Source organism: Mastigoproctus giganteus, chromosome 12, assembly GCF_048544385.1.
Source record: "Mastigoproctus giganteus isolate SK-2022 chromosome 12, ASM4854438v1, whole genome shotgun sequence".
Lineage (NCBI taxonomy): Eukaryota > Metazoa > Arthropoda > Arachnida > Uropygi > Thelyphonidae > Mastigoproctus > Mastigoproctus giganteus.
In genome coordinates this window covers 309,744-332,932 of record NC_143586.1, presented here as the reverse complement: position 1 = coordinate 332,932, position 23,189 = coordinate 309,744, and the positions used below count along the sequence as shown (strand labels likewise).

The following is a 23,189-nucleotide window of genomic DNA, read 5'->3' as shown; positions in this document are numbered from 1 at the left end:
TTGTTAAATGAAAGAGAAAAAAAAGCATAAGCAATCAACTTTAGACTCATATTTTAAAATGATATTTCACTTTGTATGTAAGTTGACTGTTTATTTAATAAAACTTTTCTTTGTTCGAAAAAAAAGCTTTTCATTTTCTTTTAAGTGGGAACGTATCCCTATTCTGGCCATAGTATTTTTACCTCTGAAAATGAAGTTTTGCTTAACGAAGTAATTTCATGGAACGCATCCTATTCGTTATTCGAGGTATGCCTGTAATACAAAACTGATATCATGTTGAATAAAATAATGATTAAATATTCATAGAAATTATGGATATGCAAATTTATATACAGATTAAAAATTGTTCAAGTATTACATAAAACTGGATATTTGAATCAGATAAGAAAGTTTATCATGTTTGTTATTACAGTGCTAAATGATGCAAACTAAGACTTTTTCTAGAGTTGAACAAAAAAAAAAAAGTTAAATTTTGTATAGTGGTTTTGCTGCTTATCACTCGTTTGAAGTGACCTGCATTTGAGTTCTACGTAAACTGCTTCATTTGGGGCTGTAACTAGCTGATATCAGGTAGAGGGATTAGGGCTCCCTCCATGAGTTATTTAAGGTTTTTCAGCCTGCACAACATGAAAATTGGCTTATGAACACACAATTGTACCACTGTAATATACAGTGGTGCAGTATGGCCTAAATCACTGATATTCCAAACAACAATCAATCACTTAACAGGAATTTTTCCAGCAGGGATAAGGAGGTGATTATTCCATTGTATAAGGCAATGGTCAGGCCACACCTAGAGTATACAGGTCTGGAGGCCTCATTTCAAGAAGGATGTAGAGCTGCTGGAACGAGTACAGAGAAGGGCAACAAGATTAGTGAATGGAACAAAGGGGTGCTCTTACAAAGAAAGGCTTAAGTTTTGCAAGTTACAGTGTCTGGAGACTAGGCACCAGCGAGGTGATCTGATAGAGGTGTATAAAGCCTTGAATGGTTTAAGCATGCTCAATGCTGATGGGATTCTTCCTCTAGCTCAGAAAAATCACCTGAGAGGGCATAAATTCAAATTGAGGAAAGACAGATGTAGGATAGACGTGCGGAAATTTGCCTTTAGCCAGCGGGTGGTTGGTTGGAGGAACAGACTTCCATCCCTTGTGGTGGAGGTTGATAGCCTAAATAAGTTTAAGACTCAGCTGGACAGGTATTTTGAACGAACAGAGGGGTGAAGTGGAAGTGGGTTTTTTTTTTTTTTTTTTTGGCTGATGCTGCATAAGCTTGCTTTCTTGCATCAAATGCCTCTACTAATGCTAATGCTAATACTTGTCAGCTTACTGAATGCTTGAATCACTGGTGATTCCCAGTTTGTTTTTGCTTTAAGACAGATATACACACCTTGTGATTCACTTTTATCCACCAAGTTTTAGGCCCCGAGTGCCAAGCGATAGTGACAAGCGATTTTTCTCTGCGACTCATAAAGTGATCTTTGAAAGTGATATAGTTCTATTTTTGTTGTGCAACTTTCTTCTGTACTGTTCACTTAAAGTGGTTCTTTGCTTAAAAAGTCTTACGTAAGAACCCAGAAAGGGAACTCACCTTTCTTCTTTAGTATTTATATTAAATACTAACTCACACTACTAACCTTAATAACTGCTTGGTCACTGGTGGCACCGCTCCTGCCTCCACGTGGCAGGGCCGGTAATCTGGAAGAAGAAAGTCCTTCTCCCAGGGCTAAAAGGAGTAAACATGGACACTAATGATTTCCCACGATTAGAGCCAAAGAGCTCTCAAGATGACAACCACGAAACCGATCATGACTTCTCATTTTCGAAAAGACTAAAAAAGGATGCAAACAAGCAGGAACCTCCAGCTTTCCTGATCATCCATTCTCTGTCTTCACAACCTGTCAGCAAGCTCTCCCCTTTCATCATACAACGATGCCTTGTAAATGCAGCAGCATCTCCAAAAATGGCGAAACGTCTTCAATCTGGTGACTTGCTAATAGAGACCTCTCACCCAAGACACTCTGACCTCCTGTTAAAACTTACATCTTTAAGTGGAATTCCAATTCAAGTCACTCCACATAACACCCTAAATTCTTCCAAGGGAGTGATCAGTGAATGGGACCTATTGAACGTTTCTGAGGAAGAAATAATTCAGGAACTAAGGGATCAAAATGTAACTCAGGCCAAGAGAATCATGATACGAAAAGACGGCACCTTAGTCCCAACACGTAGCATAATTTTAACCTTTAGTTCACCTAATCTACCATCCTCAGTCAAAGCGGGCTATTTAAACTGTCGTGTTCGGCCTTTTATCCCGAACCCTCTGAGATGCTACAAATGTCAGATATTTGGACACTCTCAGACAGCATGCCATGGAGATGGAACATGTCCAAACTGCGGTTGCAAAACTCATACTCAATCTGAATGCAAGGCACAAACTCCGAGTGTGCTAATTGCAAGGGTAATCATCCAGCCTATTCCAAAGATTGTGATCTCTGGAAGTTAGGAAAAAAAATACAGAAATACAAGACTGAAAATAAAGTATCTTTTCAAGAAGCTAGAAGACAAGTAAAATCAAATATTCCAAAAACCACTTACGCTTCGGCTACCCATAGTTACAAATCAGTAGCATGTCAGACAGAAGTGTCAGTCTGTCCCGACAAATCGATCGCCGACTGGGCTCGATCAGTACTATCAACTCTTTCTTTTGGTCCATCGTCCTGGACGAGTTCCTTGGGATGGACTTGGGGATGACTCAACCCCTTGCGTTTGCTGACGATTTGGTTTTGGTGGTGCATGGTGACACAAGAGCTGATTTAGAGGCGAGAGCAAATTGTGCACTAACTAAGCTCCAGGATTTGGATAGTCATTCACCGACTAAAGATCTCGGGAGAGAAAACCAAATCTATATTGCTCAAGGGAACGCTCCAACTACGAAGACCACCGGTTATCAAAATTGACAACACCTCCATAAAATTATACCCAGAAATCAAGTATTTAGGAATCGTCTTAGATATGAAGCTAAATTTCCATCCTCACTTGAAATATATGTCACAGAAAATAAAAAATACTCGGCCATGATCATCCGTATAAGCCGTGCAGACTGGGGCCTTAAGCGCCGGGCTCTGGCCCTCATCTATAATGCCATATTTGTGCCAATAGCTTGCTATGGAGTCTCAGTATGATGTACTAGGGCCTCCCTCGACCGAAATCGCCGTAAACTAGACTCCATACAGCGTTCTATGCTCCTTGCCGTAACAAGGGCGTGCCGTTCAGTAAGCACCCCAGCTCTGCAGGTGCTAGCTGGATGTATACCCCTACACCTAGAGGTAATAAGAAGAGGATTATATCAACGATTGAAGAAGAGTATTCCCACCGAAACAGCAGGCATCACTCTTAACCTTGATAACAACCCCAAACAGGAAAGGAAGAGAATCGCTGAAATTATGTACAGGACCTGGCAAGAGACATGGGACACCACCAACAAAAGATTGATAACCAAAAGGTTCATTCCCTCTGAACCTCATCAGTCCAAAGCCTCCTCCCTGGTACTCACCAGGCCTCCATACTACATTTCTATTTACAGGCCACGGACCCTTTAAAGCGAAGCTAACATCCCTAGGCATTGAAGAAGATCCGCTGTGTCACTGCGGGGATGAAGAATTCCACAAGGGTCTGTTCTCAGCGCTACCTTGTTTGCAATGAGAATAAATCATATAATTGAACTCATTCTGAAAACTGTGGATTCATACCTTTTCGCAGATGATCTCTCGATTTCCTCTCATTCCCAAAACATGCATTACATTGAACACCAACTTCAAATATCAATGAATCGCGGCGCCTCCGTAGCCAGGTGGGAAGGAGCAGCAGTGCGCAGCACACGCTTCTTGATTAGCCCGGGGTTCGAGCCCGTCACCACCAAATACGGAGGATGCGGAAAGGTCAGGGACTGACCACCGCATATCCCGGAGCAATATGGCCTTAGTTGCTAATGCTCCTAAAAACCAAACAACAACAACAATGAATCGCATCCTGACATGGATGACACAAAATGGCTATAGATTATCCAGCCAGAAATTTACTGCCATACACTTCTGCTCCAGACGCAATATGCATCCTGAACCCGAGCTGCACTTGAATAACCATCCTCTTCCCATAGCTAACTGTATTCGTCTACTAGGATTGTACTTTGACAATAAGTTAAATTTCCAAAAGCACATTGAACATCTCCACACTACTCGTCAAAAAAAACTGAACATACTCAGTCTTATCAGCCACAACATGGGGAGCAGATCGCCAAAGCCTGCTTGATTTATATAGATCCATAATCAGATCACGACTGGACTACGGTGCACCTGTCTTCGATTCTGCTAGGGAGAGCGCTTTATCTCGCCTCAACCCTATTCAACATTCAGCTCTCAGAACAGCACTAGGCGCATTTAGAACATCTTCAGTGCAAAGTTTGTATGTTGAAGCTCATGAACCTCCCCTAAATATCAGGAGAAAGATGCTGCTGCTGAACTATGCAACCAAGATCCAAAGCCAGATGACCCATCCTAATTGGCCAATACTCTATAATCCACAGTTTACGACCTTCTATAGAAACAAACCACAGACAGTTCGGCCTGCTGGTATTAGGCTAAAACAACTAGCAGAAGATTGGGATATACACTTCAATAAAATCTTACAAGATCCTATAGATCCCGACCCTCCATGGTCGGTCATCAAGCCATCTTGTGACAATTATTTCCACCAGTGGGGTAAACACTCTATCAGATATTAACATCCAACAGCTACACATAGCGCATACTCAGCGTTATCCTGACTTCATTAAAATGTATACAGATGGATCGAAGTCTGAGAGTGGATCAGGCACAGCAGTAGTACTCCCAGATAGTACCATTTCTCTATCTCTCCCAACAGAGTGCAGTAGTTACACGACTAAATTATATGCCATAAAGCTTGCTATAGAAAATATTTTCCATGTGTCAATTCAAAAGAGTTTAATTAGCATTAGCATTAGTAGAGGCATTTGATGCAAGAAAGCAAGCTTATGCAGCATCAGCCAAAAAAAAAAAAACCCACTTCCACCTCACCCCCTCTGTTCGTTCAAAATACCTGTCCAGCTGAGCCTTAAACTTATATAGGCTATCAACCTCCACCACAAGGGATGGGAGTCTGTTCCACCAACCAACCACCCGCTGGCTAAAGGCAAATTTCCGCACGTCTATCCTACATCTGTCTTTCCTCAATTTGAATTTATGCCCTCTCAGGTGATTTTTCTGAGCTAGAGGAAGAATCCCATCAGCATTGAGCATGCTTAAACCATTCAAGGCTTTATACACCTCTATCAGATCACCTCGCTGGTGCCTAGTCTCCAGACACTGTAATTTGCAAAACTTAAGCCTTTCTTCGTAAGAGCACCCCTTTGTTCCATTCACTAATCTTGTTGCCCTTCTCTGTACTCATTCCAGCAGCTCTACATCCTTCTTGAAATGAGGCCTCCAGACCTGTATACAGTACTCTAGGTGTGGCCTGACCATTGCCTTATACAATGGAATAATCACCTCCTTATCCCTGCTGGAAAAATTCCTGTATATCATTGACAATACTCCATGAGCTACTCTTGCAGCCCGTTTGCACTGCTCAGAGAACTTCATATCTGCCTGCACAACCACCCCCAAGTCCCTTTCATTCTCTACCACTGTCAGTGTAGTACCACAGAGTTGATACGTTGCTCTGGGGTTGCTGTTTCCCATGTGTAGTACTTTACATTTGTCAATGTTAAACTTCATTTGCCACCTCTCAGCCCATCTGCTCAACCTTTCCAGATCCTGTTGCAGCAGCATAGTGTCAGTAGTGTCCTTGACAACCCTGCCAACCTTTGTATCATCTGCAAACTTGGACATTAAGCTTGATATACCATCATCAATATCATTTATGAATACAGAAAACAATAATGGACCCAACACTTAGCCCTGAGGGACTCCACTAATAACATTAGTCCACGATGAGCAGTGTCCATTGATTACCACTCTCTGTCTTCTCCCGCTCAACCACCCCTTTATCCATAGCAGCAATTTGCCTCCAATGTCACACTGCTCCAATTTGTGTAGCAGTCTTCCATGTGCAACAGTATCAAAAGCCTTTCTAAGATCCAAGTATATAATATCAAAGTTATTCCCTGCATCCAGTTCTTTTGTGACTGCATCATAGTTGTTGTTGTTGTTGTTCGGTTTAACGACACAAGGGCAACTAAGGCCAAATTGTGTCTCTTCATCGTTAATTGACAAAAAGCATATTTTTAGAGAGATTACATTATATGCTTCTGTACAAACCAATATGTTTTAGATATAATAAAAGTTCTTCAATATTAGCTTCATTTCCTAAGATGCAAGATAAATCAGGTGACATATTCAATTTAGAGAGAGACTGAAAAGTGTTTGACCGGATGGTTGAATGTAAGGGACAATCAACCAGGAAATGACGGACTGTAAGCTGCGTCTGACAGGATGGGCACTGTGGTGGGCTTTCACCCAATAACAGAAAGAGATGAGTGTGGTGAGTATGTCCAATTCTGAGTCTTGCCAATACAACTTCCTCTCGTCTGTTTCTTCGGAAGCCAGACAGCCACAGCTTTGGATCTTCTTTTATCTGGTAAAGTTTATTGTTAGGCTCACTTTTCCAGGTCTGTGACCATTTATTGTAGCAGGCTTTGCGTATGACAGACTTAAAATCAGAGAAAGGAACCTGAGGATGTTGTGAGAGAGCGGGTTGAGGATGTTTAGCGGCAAAGTCAGCACTTTCATTTCCCGGAATGCCTGCATGGCCAGGGATCCAGCAAAACCTAATTGACTGATTGGACACACTGCAAGTAAATAGCTGGGAATGAATCTGTTTCAATGTAGGGTGAGAAATGGAGGAATTCTTCCTTATGGCAGAGACAGCACTAAGAGAATCTGTGTAAATTATGGCAGATGAGATGGAAAGCTCAATTATTTTACTAAGCGCTAATTTAATGGCATATAATTCAGATGTGAAGACGCTGCAAGCAAGCGGTAGTGTGGATGAAATTGTACATAAAGGAAAAACTGCCGCAGCACCTACCATACTCTCAGTTTTTGAACCATCCGTATAGATTTTACAGGCATGGTTGTCCGTAGCATGAGCTGAATGTAACTGTCTGATGTTGCAGGAAGGTATATTTTTCCCCCACTGGAGGAAGTATGTATCTTGAGAGACAGACACATATGTCCAAGGAGCAACAGGTGTAGTTGTGTCTTGGAAGATTTCATTTAGATCGACATTCCAAGTCTGAACAAGCTCTTTGATCCTGAGAGAGGCGGGTCTATTTTAATTTGGCTTACTCTGATAGAAGACATCCCAACGAGTATTATAGAGATACTCCCAACTTGGGTGTGATGGTAGACTCTGGATCTTAGCAGCGTAGTGAAGCAGTAGTGTTTTTCTACGCAGGTGTAATGGAGGATCATGCGCTTCAATATATAGACTTTGGATCGGAGAAGTCCTGAAAGCTCCCAACGCAGTCCTCAGAGCACTGTGATGGATCATATTTAGCCGTTTTAAAGTAGTGCTCCTGGCAGAGTCGTACACTGGACAACCATAATCTAGCCGTGAACGGATTAAACTTCTATAAAGATGCAGTAACGTACACCGATCAGCTCCCCATGACATAGATGATACCGAACGAAGTATATTCAACCGTTTTAAACAAGAAGTTCTCAAATAAGTGATGTGAGCTTGGAAATTTAGTTTGCGGTCTAATAGTAGTCCAAGAAATTTAACGGTATTAACGAGAGGGATTGGAGTATTGTTTATTTGTAATTCAGGTTCAGGATGGAGAGCTCGCTTCTTGCAAAAGTGAGTGACGGTGCATTTCTTTTCTGACAGTCTGTAACCGTTCCGTGAAGTCCAGGATTCTATTTTGGTTATGGCAAGTTGTAGCTGCCGTTCAATGGTATTCATACTTTGAGATTGACAGGAAATGGTAAGATCATCTGCATACATATAAGTTTGAACAGTTTTTGGGATATCTCGGGTCATGCTGCTAACTCGGATTGAAAACAGAGTTGGACTGAGTATTGATCCCTGCGGGACTCCCTCTTCCTGAATGTGAGATGTAGAGAGGACGTTTTTGTATCGGACTTGAAAAGAGCGCAATTGCAGGAAATTCTGAATTATTTCTGGCAAATGACCCCTAAGCCCCAGATGGTAAAGGTCCATAATAATACCATGCCGCCATGTAGTGTCAAATGCCTTTTCAAGATCTAAATTGACCATGACTAGATGTTGTTTCATGATAAAGGCATTTCGGATATGAGATTCGGCTTTAATGAGCACGTCTACGGTTGATCTATTTTTTCGAAAGCCATACTGGTGATCTGGAAGGAGATTCTCTGACTCCAGGATGTAAGTGAGTCTAGTATGAACCATTCTTTCGAAAATTTTTCCCATGCAGCTCGTAAGAGATATTGGCCTGTAGTTTTCAACACAGGAAGGATTTTTTCCTGGTTTTGGTAAGGCGATGATGAACGAATGGCGCCATGAAGATGGATAGGTATTTTCAGAGTAGATCCGATTGTAAAAAATTAATAGGGTTCTCAAGTCTTCTCCAAGTAAATGCTTTAACATAATGTAATGAACTCCATCTGGACCTGCAGCACTATTGGAAGATCTGTTTAATGATTCTTGAAGTTCTGTTAACGTAAACGGTTGGTTGTACGGGAATGAACGGCGCGTGGAGAAGTTAATTTTATATCGTTCTGCACCTGCTTTGATTTTCTGGAAGGTGGAGGCATAGGTGGCAGAAGCTGATATTTTTGCAAATGATTCTGCAAATGCATTTGCAACTTCTTCGGGAGTAGAAATGTCTTTCCCTTTCCAATGAAGTATCGGAGAAGGCGGCCGAGCAAATTTGCCATTTAATGCCTGTATTCTTTTCCAGATCACTTGTGTGTCCGTGTCTTTGGTAATAGTGGAGGCAAAAGCAATCCATGAATCCCGTTTCGCTTTCCGCCTAACTTGTCTAGCTTTTGCTTTTAGTCTTTTAAAAGCAATTAGGTTAGTAGTGCTGGGATACTTGCGGAAATGATTCCAGGCGCGGTTTTTATCCTGTTTGGCAATTAAACAATCTGTATTCCACCAGTTATTTCTGTGTTTTCGATATGGTGTGGATTTTGGAATGGAGGCCTTAGCTGCAGTCAGAATCTGATTGGTTATGTAAGTGTTCACATCATCAATATGTTGACTTTGAACATAAAATCTGTCTAAGCTTATCTGGGCAGAATAGCCACCCCAGTTTGCCTTTTTAAACTGCCAAGTGGATTGTTGGTCAGGATTTGAAGTTACCCCTGTTTGTACCGAGCAAATAATTGGAAAGTGATCACTGTTGAAGGGATCGGTTAATACTGACCATGTCATGATTGGGAATATGGATGGTGAACAAATTGACAAGTCTATTGCGGAAGCAGATCCGGTTGCTAAGTGGATGTAGGTAGGAGATCCAGAATTTAATAAATTAAGATCATTATTATGCATGAATTCCTCTATCAATTTGCCTCTTATATCCATTGTGGCCGATCCCCACAATGGATGGTGTCCATTAAAGTCACCAAAAAGACAAATTGGAGTTGGGAGTTGTGCAATCAGGTTGTTAAGTTCTGAAAGCAGAAGTGGGGCAGATGGCGGAATATAAATGGAAACGATGGTAAATGACGTACCAACTGCAAGGCGAGCTGCCACAGCTTCTAGGGTCGTTCTCAATTGGATCGGCTTGGATGGTATGTTAGCGTTAACAAGAATAGCAACTCCTCCACGTGCAGGTGATACCGAGTTCCTATCTCGTCTGTAAATGGTATAACTTGAAAATTTTGGCAAAACTTGGGGCGACAAGAATGTTTCCTGTAAGCATACACCTACGGGATTAAATTGAGCTATTAAATCTCTTATGTCATCAGAATGAGTGCTTAGTCCTCTGCAATTCCATTGTATGATCTTATTCATTATTTAGGTTTACCTGAGGGTGATTCATCTGACTGTTTTCTGTACGTGGGACATTTTTTCCGGTCCTTTTTTGAGAATGTGGGGCGTCCAGTATCCATGGTGTCCTCTGCATGGAGTTCTAGAATAGGTTCCTCATTGTCTAGCAGCTCATCTACATCCATGCATTTGGAGGGAGATTCCGTTTTTTTAGAGACTGATTCTGATTTTAATTGTTCTTTTCCAACTGGGGCTAATGGGGTATGAGTAGGAATGCTGATTGGAGTATTTGTGGCTTCGCTAGTTCTTTTTGGAGGATTATCTTTCTTTGAGGTTGAAAGCGTAGATTTGAGCCAGTTCGCCAGAGAGGTGTTAGGTGGAACTGATACATCTGTTTGAGCTGCAGTAGAAACGAAGTTCCGAGTGCGAGCTGCATAGGAACGACTACTAGGCAGGGTCGACATAACTTGTCTACGTGCCTCAGGAAAGGTGACTTTATTTTCTATTTTGTACTTTTGAATTTTCTCTCCTGTAATCCATAGCTCACATGTTTTGGAAAAAGCTGGGTGGCTTTCTTTGCAGTTGGGACAAACAGGGGTTTTGACAGAGCAATCCGCTTGAGTATGATCGTTAGAGACGCAGATGGGACATATGGCCTCACCTCTACATGCCTGCTGCGAATGCCCGTATTTCTGGCATTTGAAGCAGCGAACGGGATTCGGGATAAATGGTCTTATACGACAATTCAAATAGCCAGCTTTAATTGAGGATGGTAAGTCTGGCGTACTGAATGTTAAGATGATTGATCTCGTTGGAGTGAGATTTCCATCTTTTTTAGTCATAATCCGTTTCACATTTGTAACTTTTTGACTACTTAGTTCTTGAAGTAGCTCTTCTTCGGAGACTGTAATTAGGTCCCACTCACTGATTACACCCTTTGATGAATTTAAGGTTCTGTGTGGAGTAATTGATACTGTGAGCCCACAAAATGATGTTGTGTTTAAGAGCCGCTGAGAATGTTTAGCGGTGGCAGTTTCAATGAGGAGATCTCCGGATTGAAGTCTTTTCACCATTTTCGGTGATCCAGTAATTGATTCCAAATATTTTTGAATCAAGAACGGTGACAATTTTCCTACAGGTTGGGAGGATAGGGAATGAATAACCAAGAAATTTGGTAATTCATCATGGCATTCAGGTTCCCTTCTAAGCCTTTTGGGCTGGTTGTTGTCACGGTCATTGTCAGGAATTTCTGACCTTGAGCTTGATGGCTCTAAAGGTGGATAATTACTCGTATCCATGTTAGCTCCTTTTGGCCCTGGGGGTACTGCATCATAGTATCCAATCAAGTTGGTCAGGCAAGACTTCCCCTTAAAAAAACCATGCTGTGTCTGAGCTATAACTGAAGTCTTGTCTAAATGATCCTGCAGTGCTTCTTTAACCAGTGCCTCCATTAATTTTCCTGGAACAGAAGTTAAGCTCACAGGTCTATAATTACTTGTGTCCGCCTTTGATCCTCCTTTGTGAATTGGGGTCACATTTGCACATTTCCAGTCTATGGGTACCTCCCCTGAGTCCAAGGAAGCTCTCATAATTATAGCTAAGGGTTTGCTTACTTCCTTTGCTGCCTCCTTTAATATAACTGGATAGATCCCATCCACCCCGGGTGCCTTTCTTGTGTTTATCTTCAACAGTTTCTCCTCCACTTTACTCCCAGTTATTTCAAGATTCTTAGCTTACTGCTAGAGTTGAATACACCTCTGGCATTCCCCTTGCTGAATAACTCCTCATGTGTGAATGTCGATGCAAAATATTCATTTAGTTTGTTAGCTACCTGAGCAGGATCATCAACAGTTGACCCATCAATATCAAGTGGACCAATCTGATTCATCCCCTTCCTTCTAGAGTTTACATAAGTAAAGAACTCTTTGCTGTTTTTCTTTGCATCCCTTGCCAAAGATTTCTCATAATCTGCCTTCGCCTGCCCAACCTCCTTTGTAACTTGGTTGCATATCAACTTGTATCTATCATAGGCTTCTGTGTCATGTGTTAATTTGTAAGTTCCCATGCATTTTTCTTCTCTGCCATATGCCTCATTAGTTCATCTGACATCCATTTTGGCCTAAACCTTGAACAATATTTCTTAGTTGGTATGTAAAGCCTAGTAGCTTCCAAGATAAGTTCTTTGAATGCTTCCCATTTTGAATTTGCTGTTGGTAACATCATCAGTTGGTCCCACTGTATAGAATTTAAATACTGTCTCAGGCCATCGTAGTCGCCTTTACGGAAGCAATAACCCTTCCCTTTACGCCTAATGGTAGTTACCTCTTTGAGTAAATCCCACTTCAGCACACTGTGATCTCTGCCACCTAGTGGTTCATTTATCTGCAGATTCTTAATGCATGAAGAATCACTGCTGATAATCAAATCAAGAGTATTACTCCCTCTAGTTGCCTCCCGAACATGCTGATGTAGAAAACAATCATCCAATAAATCCACAAAAGCCCTGCTAGTGTGTGAGTAACCAGCCCCCAAATTCCAGTCAATATCTGGGAAATTAAAATCTCCCATTATAAGACTCTCTGATTTACTGACCCACTCTATTTCTCTGTACAGTTCCTTATTATACTCATCAGAGTCATTAGGCCTATAGCACACTCCTACTTTCAATTTTTATATCCCAATGCTTATGTCACACCAAACTGACTCAACACTGCACTGTCCAGCGATGTCGCCTGGTATACCTGCACCTGTTTCTATTCTTAGCTACCCTAACACAACCCATGTGTTTACTTGTACCGCAATGGCTCCCAGCAGTCTCTGAAATACCATGCATCTTGTTTTTCAGGCTTCTGCTCATTCTAATAGAAGCAGTGCAAGAATGTTTCCCCTCTTCCAGTGGCCACTGTCAATCTATTGGTCTTTGTCTCCCCCCCCCCAAGCTAGCAGTTTTCCGACCCACCTAACACTGCCTCGATAGCATCAGCAAATATTCTTGCACCCTTTCTATTTAAGTGTATCCCATCCCTGTAGAAGCAATCTCTCCTGTTAACAAGTACAGTCCATGCTGAAAAAAATTCTACCCCTTGAGCCTTGCACAATCTTTCCAGGGCCGAATTGATCGACAAGGCTCTCATCATATACTCCCTCCTATTGTGTCTGGGCAGAATTGCAGACACTTTCAAATTCAACCCTAATTCTCGGCTTTTGTTCAATTTACACAGACTCGCAGAGTTCCTTATTAGCCTTGCAAAACAACTCCCCATCTACTCACTCTCTATTAAAGCTCATTAGAACAGAGTTGATACGTCTGAGAGAGCATCAACAAAAGGTTATTTTCTGCTGGATACCTGGCCATACTGGAATACCAGGAAATGAAATTGCGGATGATGCTGCCAAACATCCATCGAAAGTAGCCCCAACGAATTCCTTAGTACCATTCACAGATTACAAAATGTAGATCCGAAATATATGTAAAGGTCGATGGACTCTACAGTGGCAAGCACAAATTCATAATAAACTTTTTCAAATTAAACCTGTACCAAAATTATGGGCTTCTAGCCACATTGAAAACAGACAAGAAGAAGTAATCCTAACCAGAGCCAGAATTGGTCATACTCACTTAACTCATTTGTTCCTCCTGTCAGGGAATGACCCTCCTCAGTGTAATCATTGTCATACACCACTTACAGTCAAACACATACTTCTAGAATGTATTCTGTATCATAATGCTTGGCTAGTGTCATTCAATTCAATTCTCTAGCAAGTTTAAAGGTACCTGTGTCACTTACCCATATCATAGGCGAAAAATCAAATCTCGCAGAATTCTTCTCCTTCCTAAAACGAATAGGACTGTATAACCGTTTCTAACTGCTTCTACATGAACCAACACAGGCAGTATGAACCACTTTTCTAAGTGCAATATGACCTAAGTAGCAATTGCACTTAAAACCCCATCAACAACAACAACAACAACCAAGTTTTAGTTGTTTTATCACTCTCCATTAATCTGGGAATATAAGTTACTTAGCAGCTGAATTAGGATTATATATATCAGTGAAACTGAAATATAATGAAGTTTTAGAGGTATTGCTTCTGTATACATGACAAGATCAAGATAACTGGTGAAGGACCACCCCATTCATTTAATAAAAAGATTTAACTGGTTTATGGTAAATTATATTTAAATTTAAACTTTTTGGATATCACATTTAGACCTCTCTCTCAGGATTTTTTCCAATGATTAAAGAGAGAACTTGTACACCAAAAAATAAGAAAACTATTTTCTCTTAAAATCACATTAAATTATAAAGGAAGACCATGGCATACTGATTGCATTCACATTGTATAACAAAGAATTAATCACAAAGAAACAAAATATTTGGTATTCTCCAGTTAAAACTCATTTGGGTTCTGAAATTTATCTACTGTTAGTTTGGAAGAAGAGATACGATTTGTTGGACTGTGCGTGTGTATATATATATATAGTATATATATGTATGTGTTTGGGATTCTTTAGTTATTAGTAGTTTATTTTTATTTTCTAGATGATAGGTGTAGGAACAAATAAGGCAGATCTCAACAGACATCGACATACATTTTGTAGTTTGCTTGGTTCTGACTGTGAATCATGGGGCCTTTCTTATACTGGCTTTATCTATCATAAAAGCAAGGCTGAGTGTTATTCTTCTCGTTTTGGTCAGGGTACAATTATTGGAGTTCATTTAGACATGTGGAATGGAACATTATCATTTTATAAAAATAGAAAACCATTAGGTAGGCAATTTTATTTATTTTATATATATGAAGTCTGATGAAAAAGTTCTAAGAGTTTAATTTTCTAAATAAAAAAAAATAATGGTACGTAACCATTTTTATGAGAAATTCCCCCTTCAAAATATCCTCCTGCCCACCTGATGATATCCAAATGTTCCACTTTCAGAACATCATTGAAAGTCATCTGTGAGCAGGTTGCATTCAGTGGAATGTCACCAAATCTTCATCCTTTTAGCTTCAATTTGAGTTTGGGGTAAAGAAAATAAAAGGGGAAAAAAGCTTGGTAACTTTTGCTGGGATGACTGGAATTTTGTTTCAATGTTATTGACAAGCACCTTTGTTTAATTGCCAATAATGGTGCAAGTGATGATATAGGGTCCATTCTTCTTTTCACCTCCTCACAATAGTTCTTGATAATGAACCTTTTGGCTGTTATTCAACAGTCTTGGTGTACCTTTGGTGAAAATCACCTGTACAGTCTAGACTTGGTGCATCATGGCCTAAACTGTCAGTGCACCATAAAAAATCAGATCATATCAAACCAAACTAGACTTAACCTGGAATCCTCAAATCATCAGCAGTTTCACAGATGTTAAATCTCTCATCAGAATAAATTTTTCATGCATTTTAGCAGCTGTTTCATCACTACTTCAAGTTGGTGGTCATCTTTTGATATATTCACTGCTGTATTGGAAATGTTTCAGCCACTGCAAAATGGCAGCTTTGCTTTCAAACAATCATCACTGCCATCAACAGAGACCTAAAACAGCCGAGCTGCAATACTGCTGCTACTGGTTGGTTTGGTGGGGTGGGAAGTGATGTCAGTTTTATGTGACCCATCCCCTATGTTTACTCATTATCTTGGCTTCTACAACCACTACTTCTTTTGTATTTATATTGGCCATACAGTGCAGGAAATCCAGAGGCTGTTGCTCTGCCAGCCAAAAAAAAAAAACCACTACCTTTTGGCTCTTATGTCCTTAATACCATCAAAATTTCCCTTTTAGTTTAATGTCCCTCCTAGAACTGTGTAAACTTCAGTTAGAGCCCATGAAAGGTACTTGTTTACCAAGCTCTGTCGTCCCCATATTGAGTCTCATCACAAGAGTGCACTTTTGCCAACTTCATCAGATAAATTGTTTGTTGATTACTTTGGCCCCTTTCGAGAAGGTTGTTGTTTGGTTTTTTAAAGGTGTGGTCTCCATCCTTGTACAGAGTATGCCTCTAACAATTACCTAATACACTGAATTATGGCCTCTCAATCTCTACAAGAAATTGTTCAATAAAGCATTCATAAGGCACCTTCCTCTCCTCTCCTCTGCACTGCACAGAGAATTTCATATTTGCCTATATCAGAGTCCTAAATCTCTTTCTATCTTTATCAACCCAGGTTTCATAGTTACATTGGGCTCAGGAGCACCAGTACTGGTTGGTGGAGGATTGGAAGCCTTTCCAAGTATGTAAGCTGTTTTTAAGCTTTTATTTTCCAAATGTAAAAGCTTGCATTTTGCAAAATTTATTGTAATAAATGAAAACTTAGAACTTTTTTTATCAGTCTCTTTTAACTTCTATTGTGTTGTTTTTTTTTTTTTGTTTTTTTTATAATGAAAAGAGTTTTTGGATGAATTGTGGAATATTAGGGAAAATACAACCCTTTTCGATATTCCTGGCTTAATGTGAGGGAGGGAGCAATTTTTTAAACATATTTCTTGTATTGAAATGGAATGACAATTTTTTTTTTTTTTTTTTTCTTTTTTTTAATGCTAATCCTAAACACAAATGGTATTGGAACCTATAGTATTATGTATGGGTTGGAGGCAGAAGGTACTTGTTGACATTTGAATTTCTATACAGTTGAAGTTCTTTATAATGACCCTCTTTTTAATATCCCACATGTTATAACAACCTATGTGGTTCATCCTGGCTAATGCTATTTTATGAATAATTGATATAATGACCGTTTTTCTCATTCCCCCTGGGGGGGTCATTACATAGAGCTTCGACTGTGGATTTTAATTTTTAGGAAATACATATGTGAAGGAAGGCTATTCCAAAGAGCAGAAGTAGAAGGAATAAATGAGAAAGGAGAAAAATTGGTTCTTCTGTGAGTTTGGAGGTGGACAGTGAATTGTTTTGTTTGCCCCATTGGAGAATTAACTGATCAACATTTAAAGAATTGGTAGTGAATATTTGAGAAGTTGAAGCTGTTCAAAGCAAAGTTTCACAAACTGGAGGAAAATGGCAAGAGAAAGAATTGAACTAGCATTAATTGAGAAGTTGGAAGACACAGGCCTTTTTTTACCATCACATGTAAATCAGTGATGGTAGAAGGCCTGTTTTCCTACCATCACTCTGATTTGTCTGAGAGCAATCAGAGAGAAACAGCTGATTGCAAAATTCAGTCAGCAATCCATTAGATAGGAGCTTGTTTAGAAGACCTTCCTGCCAAAGCTGAATGGAAGCCTTAGAAATGTCAGGAGCAACTGTTTGAGTTGCATAAAACTTTTCCATTGAATTTGTCTGAAAATGAGCAACCTTAGCCAGTATAACACCACTTAATCGATACTGAATACAAATTGCCAATAATTAATCAGATGGAAAGTTTCAAGATAGATTTAAGAGTGGCAATTGATGGATTTCTCCATTGCTTTAGAAACAGTAGAAGGAAGTGTAGTGGGATGATAATTGGAAGGAAGAGATTTGTCATCCTCTTTAGTAACTGGCTGGATATATATGAAAATTTGCGCATAAGGAAAAATACCAATGGTATAAGCGAGCGGATAAAAGTTTACATAAATCAGGAAAGAGCATAGGTTTTAAAACGTGGAGAAATGTCATCAGGATCTGGAGCTTTCATGGTATCTAGATTTTTAAGAATTCTTCTAATATCCTTTTGCTGGAAATCATGGGAGGCATTGGTGGAGTATGTTTGGAAAGATAATGTAGGAGAGAATTACCAAGATCATTGATACATGTGGTTAGCACAGTGGATAGAATCACACTGGATGGAAAAGACATGAGTTTGAATCCCATCAATAAGAAAAGTAGGATGTTAATGAGGTAGAAGTATAGATGGACAGATATTGTGGACAATGCCTTTTGCCAGAGATCAGAAGGGTCGACTACCATTTGGACAAGAAGCAAGTTTATACTCTTAGCCCATTTCACAGTGTTTGGATTGATTAATAGTTGTTTCACAACTACTACTTGTGAGCTTTAGTGTATGAAGAAAAGGTAAGCTTAAGATTGATATGCAAGCCAATTATAATGAACTGCATTTATTGGGACACCATTTTTTTAGGAATACATGAAAGAATAGATTTTATGGGAGAAATGAGGAATAGAGGAGTTTATTCTTGCAAGAATAATTTCCGAGAAGATTTAAGGAAGCATTAAGATCAGATTATTTAAAATAATAATCTGGCCAAAGAAATGAGGAATGGAAATCACCAAGATCATTCCATTTTGTGTTGCAAGGCTAGCTATACAACACAAAGCTGAGAGTAGCCATATGAAGAGAGAGACTCTCCATTGGAAAAGAGATCACCATCAAGTTAAGATCAGAAGTAGACCACTAACATTAACTTTGAAGGGTTGCTTGTGAGGGAAAAGGTCAAGAGTGTTGGATGTGTAGGAATGTCTTCTCTTGTCACAGATAAATTAACAAGTTGAAAGGTCATTAATTACTGCAAGACCTCAGCTTCTTGACCTTTTCTGAGTCTATTTTTACTGTCAAGTCAAAAGGTTTTGAGTCATTTGTAGAGTTGGAAGGAAAGTTAGAGACAACTTTCTCAACTTTTCTTGCAAGACAGAAGATTCCCAGGGGCTCACATCTGGTGAGTATGGGCTTGGCGCACCCAGGGTCCTGAGCTGGATATCATCATTCTTCTTTTTCTTGGTGATTCCCTTCTACTTTTGTCTCTCTCTCTCTCTCTCTCGGAGTAATTCAGAAAATTTTTTTTTTTTTTGGCTCTTGCAGCGTAAGCCTCAGGCTTCCTTGCACCATATGGCTAATAATAATAATAAATTCCAGGTTAGGGAAGTCTCTGACAAGAATATCAGAACAAATGTACGCATAATTACCATCTTTGTAGCAATATGAATTGTTCATCAAATAATTAATGCAGTGGATATGAGTGATAGTTGAGGCAATTGGTATCCTGTCAGAAAGACAAACTATTTGACATAATGTGATCTCAATAGTGCCTCCCACACTACTATCCAGACTCTCTCTATTCACTAGTTGACAGAGTAGATGTGGTGAGATTATATACTAGCCGATCTGGAGACCTAGAAAGTTTCTTAGTGGTTTGGTCCAGTGGACGATCTAGCAGCAAGTCTAAGAAAACTTTGAAAAGTGTACACTTGAAATGTAAGGAATATTGGATTCCATGATGCCCATCATAATCTCAAAAGACATGACTTGTACTACATAATAGAAGAGATGGGTCCATCTCTTCAAAGGTAATACTAGTGTAAATCCCTTACCGATTTTGAAGAGACTCAAGATTGTTTGAATGTCAGGAGCTTAAGCCCTCCAATTTTAAAATACTAAATATTTGCAAGGTGTATTTGATCTTTAATTAACAGAACTTGAAACTTGGTGCTAATGCTTTCAAAAATTGCTGAACTTTGGGTATCTCTCTATATATATTGTGTGAAAGGCTGCTGAATGAATATTAAAATTTCAAGAGAAATTATACATAAGTGGCTACTTACCTTTTTAATGAAATGGAGTGTTCCTTCAGTAATAGTGTCAGTCACTTGATTTTTATCATGTGATATTAAGTAGGTGGACAGATATGGGGTGGGGCATCCCCCATATCTGGGAGGATAAAATAATGCAAACACCTATGATAAAAGTTACAGGTGTGCCTAAATATGGTGATGGGCCACCCTTTGCTTTTAAAATAGCTTGTATTCCACGTGGAATAGATTTAGAACCGCCTTAAGGAAAATATTGGATCATTCTTCATGGAGAAATGTTTTGAGTAATGAAGGTGGAGGAAATCCGCTTATCACTCTCCTCTCGAAATATGCTCACAGTGGCTCAATAATGTATGAGTCTGGTTATTGATGACAGCAAAATCAGCAAAGTGGAGTCGTTAATCATGAATTGTCCCAGGAGGTGAAGATTAGTGTGGGCCCTGTTGAAACAGTCCTTCACGACCAACTCCATTTACGAAAATTTTGAGTGCAAGATGGATTCCCGATTATTGACTGGTTTCCAGAAGGCTTACTGACAACAGAAATCATGAGTTGTTAGCCCGGTGCCAAAAAAATTAGGAAGATTTTTCTCAAGTCTAATCACTCAGGATGAAAGTTGGATACACCATTTCGACCGTGAAAGTAAAGAGCAGTACATGGAATGGCGACATCATGGTCCTCCCCCCCCCCCAACCAAGAAGGCAAGGGTCCAAGCATCAGTAGGAAAGGTCTTGCTGACAGTGTTTTGGGATGAGAAAGGTGTAATAATGACTGATTATCTGCTGAAAGGTAGAACAATTACTGGTGCCTATTATGTCAACTTACTCACAAAATTACAGGAGAAAATCAAAATATGTAGGCATGGCATGCTGTCCAAAGGTGTGAGAATGCTTCAAAACAGTTCACACTTCTGAAAATGCAACAACATAAGCGGCCACTTGTAGATATGAAATACTGACTCTCTAACTTAACAGATGCAAAGGATAAGTCCCACCATCGCAGTGTCGCCACTGTAGCAACTCAAACAGAAGACTTCGCCAATATCCCGCATGCACAGCCAACAATGCATGCAGATCCCCAAAGAAGGAACTCCCCACCTTCTATCATGTTTACTAATGTGTCTACACAAACTGATTTTTCGCTTGCTGAATCTTTGTTTCCTAGCCACTCCACGTGCCTCTTCAAGAACCGTAAATCACTTGAAATTATTATAACATCAATACTTGAAGATATCAAACACCGTATGCTCTGCACTACTAATAACTACGTATCCGCCATAGCTGATAACTTTTCTCAAGATCCAAGTTTGTGTACATGTAATGATGGTGGTCCAGCTATTAAATGCGCTATGACTCAGACCTGCGCTGCTAATCAGGATCACAATAACTTATCCTACTGCACTGAATTCTGGCCAAACACTAAATTGCCCCGAGATCCAGATAGCCAAAGAACTTCCTTGCCAGGAAAACCAGACCAGAAACCCTGCCAATCCTACGGAAGAATCAGCTAATCCAGATAAACCACTTAGTGTCCCACTCCACAAATCACAGAAGCCATCTACTACATTGCAATGGAAACCCAATCCTGAAACTATTGTCGAGCCTTACTCGTACTCAAGCCGAGTGTATCAACCTACAATGCCGAAGAAACCTGAAATCCACAATTGCGGCCCCCCTCTGCTAACATTACAACCATCCCGGGCGGAAGTTGTAGCTGCACCTCCTCCTACACTTGTGGCCCAGAGTTACTGCAATAAGCCTCGCCATCCTGAAGAGGGTAAAATGGGAACCCCAAATGTACTAAAGAGAAGGCGATCATTTAAAATGGGCACCTCGGCCACCTCCAGGCTGTAGGCGATGAATCCACCAACTGTCCGTCTTCGACGAAGTCTATTCGTTTCCCGACTGGCCCCAAATACAGCTCCAGATGATATCGCGTCATACATAATGCATGAGCTGCACTTTACTGTGTCCGTCACACTTCTTAAGAAAACATCCCTGCATACATCGTTCAAAGTTGAGTGCGATGCACAGAATTTCAGCTCCATATCAGCGACTGCTCTCTGGCCGTCTGGATCACTACTCAGGCCATACTATGAACCTAAATCTAATATCACCCCACGCCTAGCCATGGCTAATGCGCTATCCCACCAAGACTGCTCCCAAGCGTGACGGTTTGATAGGCATTCCTATTCTCAGAAGCCCCAAAACCAGGAATCAGGGTCACACAATGATGAGCCCTATATATACCCCGATGACAAAACCTCTGATCAATCTCTGCAAAGCTACAATGAAATCCACCCTCAGCTCATACCAACTATTGTAACCAACCGTGCTAAAAAGCCAACAAAGAAAATAAATAATGTCCTCGAATCAGCACTCGTGAAGGTCTCGTGTCACCTTACACTCAAGATTTTTTATCAAAATGTTCGTAGTATTCGGAATAAGCTCGAGACACTTGAGCAGATGCTTCTGTCCCAAATGGCTGACGTCATCTGCATGTCTGAAACCTGGCTGGAACCACAACAAGAATCAATTGCCTCCGCCCAAGCTGCTGGTTACAAATCTTTCTTCACCTCCCGCTCTCATACCTGTGGTGGGGGCGTTGCTGTTATCATAAATGCCAGTAGACTTGAGTTCGTACATGTAGTCTCCAGCAAATCCAATCTATTCGAAGCATTGATAGTAACGGTCAAGATCAACTCTTGCTTATTAGATCTCGGTGCAATATATACACCCCCAACCCCCGATGCTCAGACAATCAATGATATTGCATCCTGGCTAATAAATACGCTTCACACATCTGCTATCCACCTCATCTGTGGGGATTTTAACTTACCACCAAATCTCCAACATCTTCATGAGTCACTTATGGCTAAGATTGCACCTAGTGGCCTCAGGATCATAAACGAAGGCCCAACTAGAGGTCTTCATCGCCTGGATCTCATATTATCGTCTGGTTCCTGTAGCGTCGACATTAAACCCGAAACTCACTTTGAATCCGATCATGAACCCATCGTAGTCCTATTGCAGCTCCCAACGCCCAACTTTAATGTCTCCCACTACGTCAAAAGGAAGATCATCATCTCTCCCACCTTCCTACAACCGAACAGATGCCTTTATGCAACAAGATTAATTCCCTGGGAAGTTCTCGAATCAGGAGATCCGGAACTGGCTCTAGACATATTAACTAGATGGTTGCACACTGTTACTATGTTCTCAGCAGCTAAACAGGTCAGTATCTCCGCTAGAACTAATGCTTGGTGGTCTTCGGAGCTAAATCACAGTTTCAAGTGCAAACAGTCCCTCCATAAACAATGGAAACAGTCTGGTACAGCATATGACCGAACTCAATACTCCAAAGCTAGAGCACTGTTTAATAGACTGAAATCGCAAGCCATTAAAGAATACACTGACAAGACCTTATCCAAAGGCAAAGTGCCATATACCCGTAACTCTGAACCAGATTCCAATTTCAATCCAGTTGAATGGATCAACTATGTAGCCAGATTCCAAGACAACATCACACAACCATATGATTACCAACCAGACCCCATTTCAAGTCCAGATGATGAGCTGTTTTCCATTCAAATCGATCGACAGCAGCTTCGTCAAGCCATCAACTCGCTGCGTCCATCATGCACCGCTGGCATCGATAATGTCCCACATTTCATCGTAAAGTGCCTCAGTCCATATATCCTTGATCCTCTGC

The 23,189-nt window shown here is 40.4% G+C and overlaps 1 protein-coding gene across 1 annotated transcript in view; it reads left to right on the top strand.

Moving 5' to 3' along the window:
• The window catches only part of LOC150076626 (SPRY domain-containing SOCS box protein 3-like), a 77,214-nt gene that overhangs the window by 30,904 nt on the left and 23,121 nt on the right, over positions 1-23,189 (top strand). Inside the window, exon 3 of the mRNA XM_090386968.1 lies at positions 14,543-14,771. Within this exon, the coding sequence (XP_090243094.1) occupies positions 14,543-14,771 (229 nt within the window). The remainder of the gene's footprint in view (positions 1-14,542; positions 14,772-23,189) is intronic.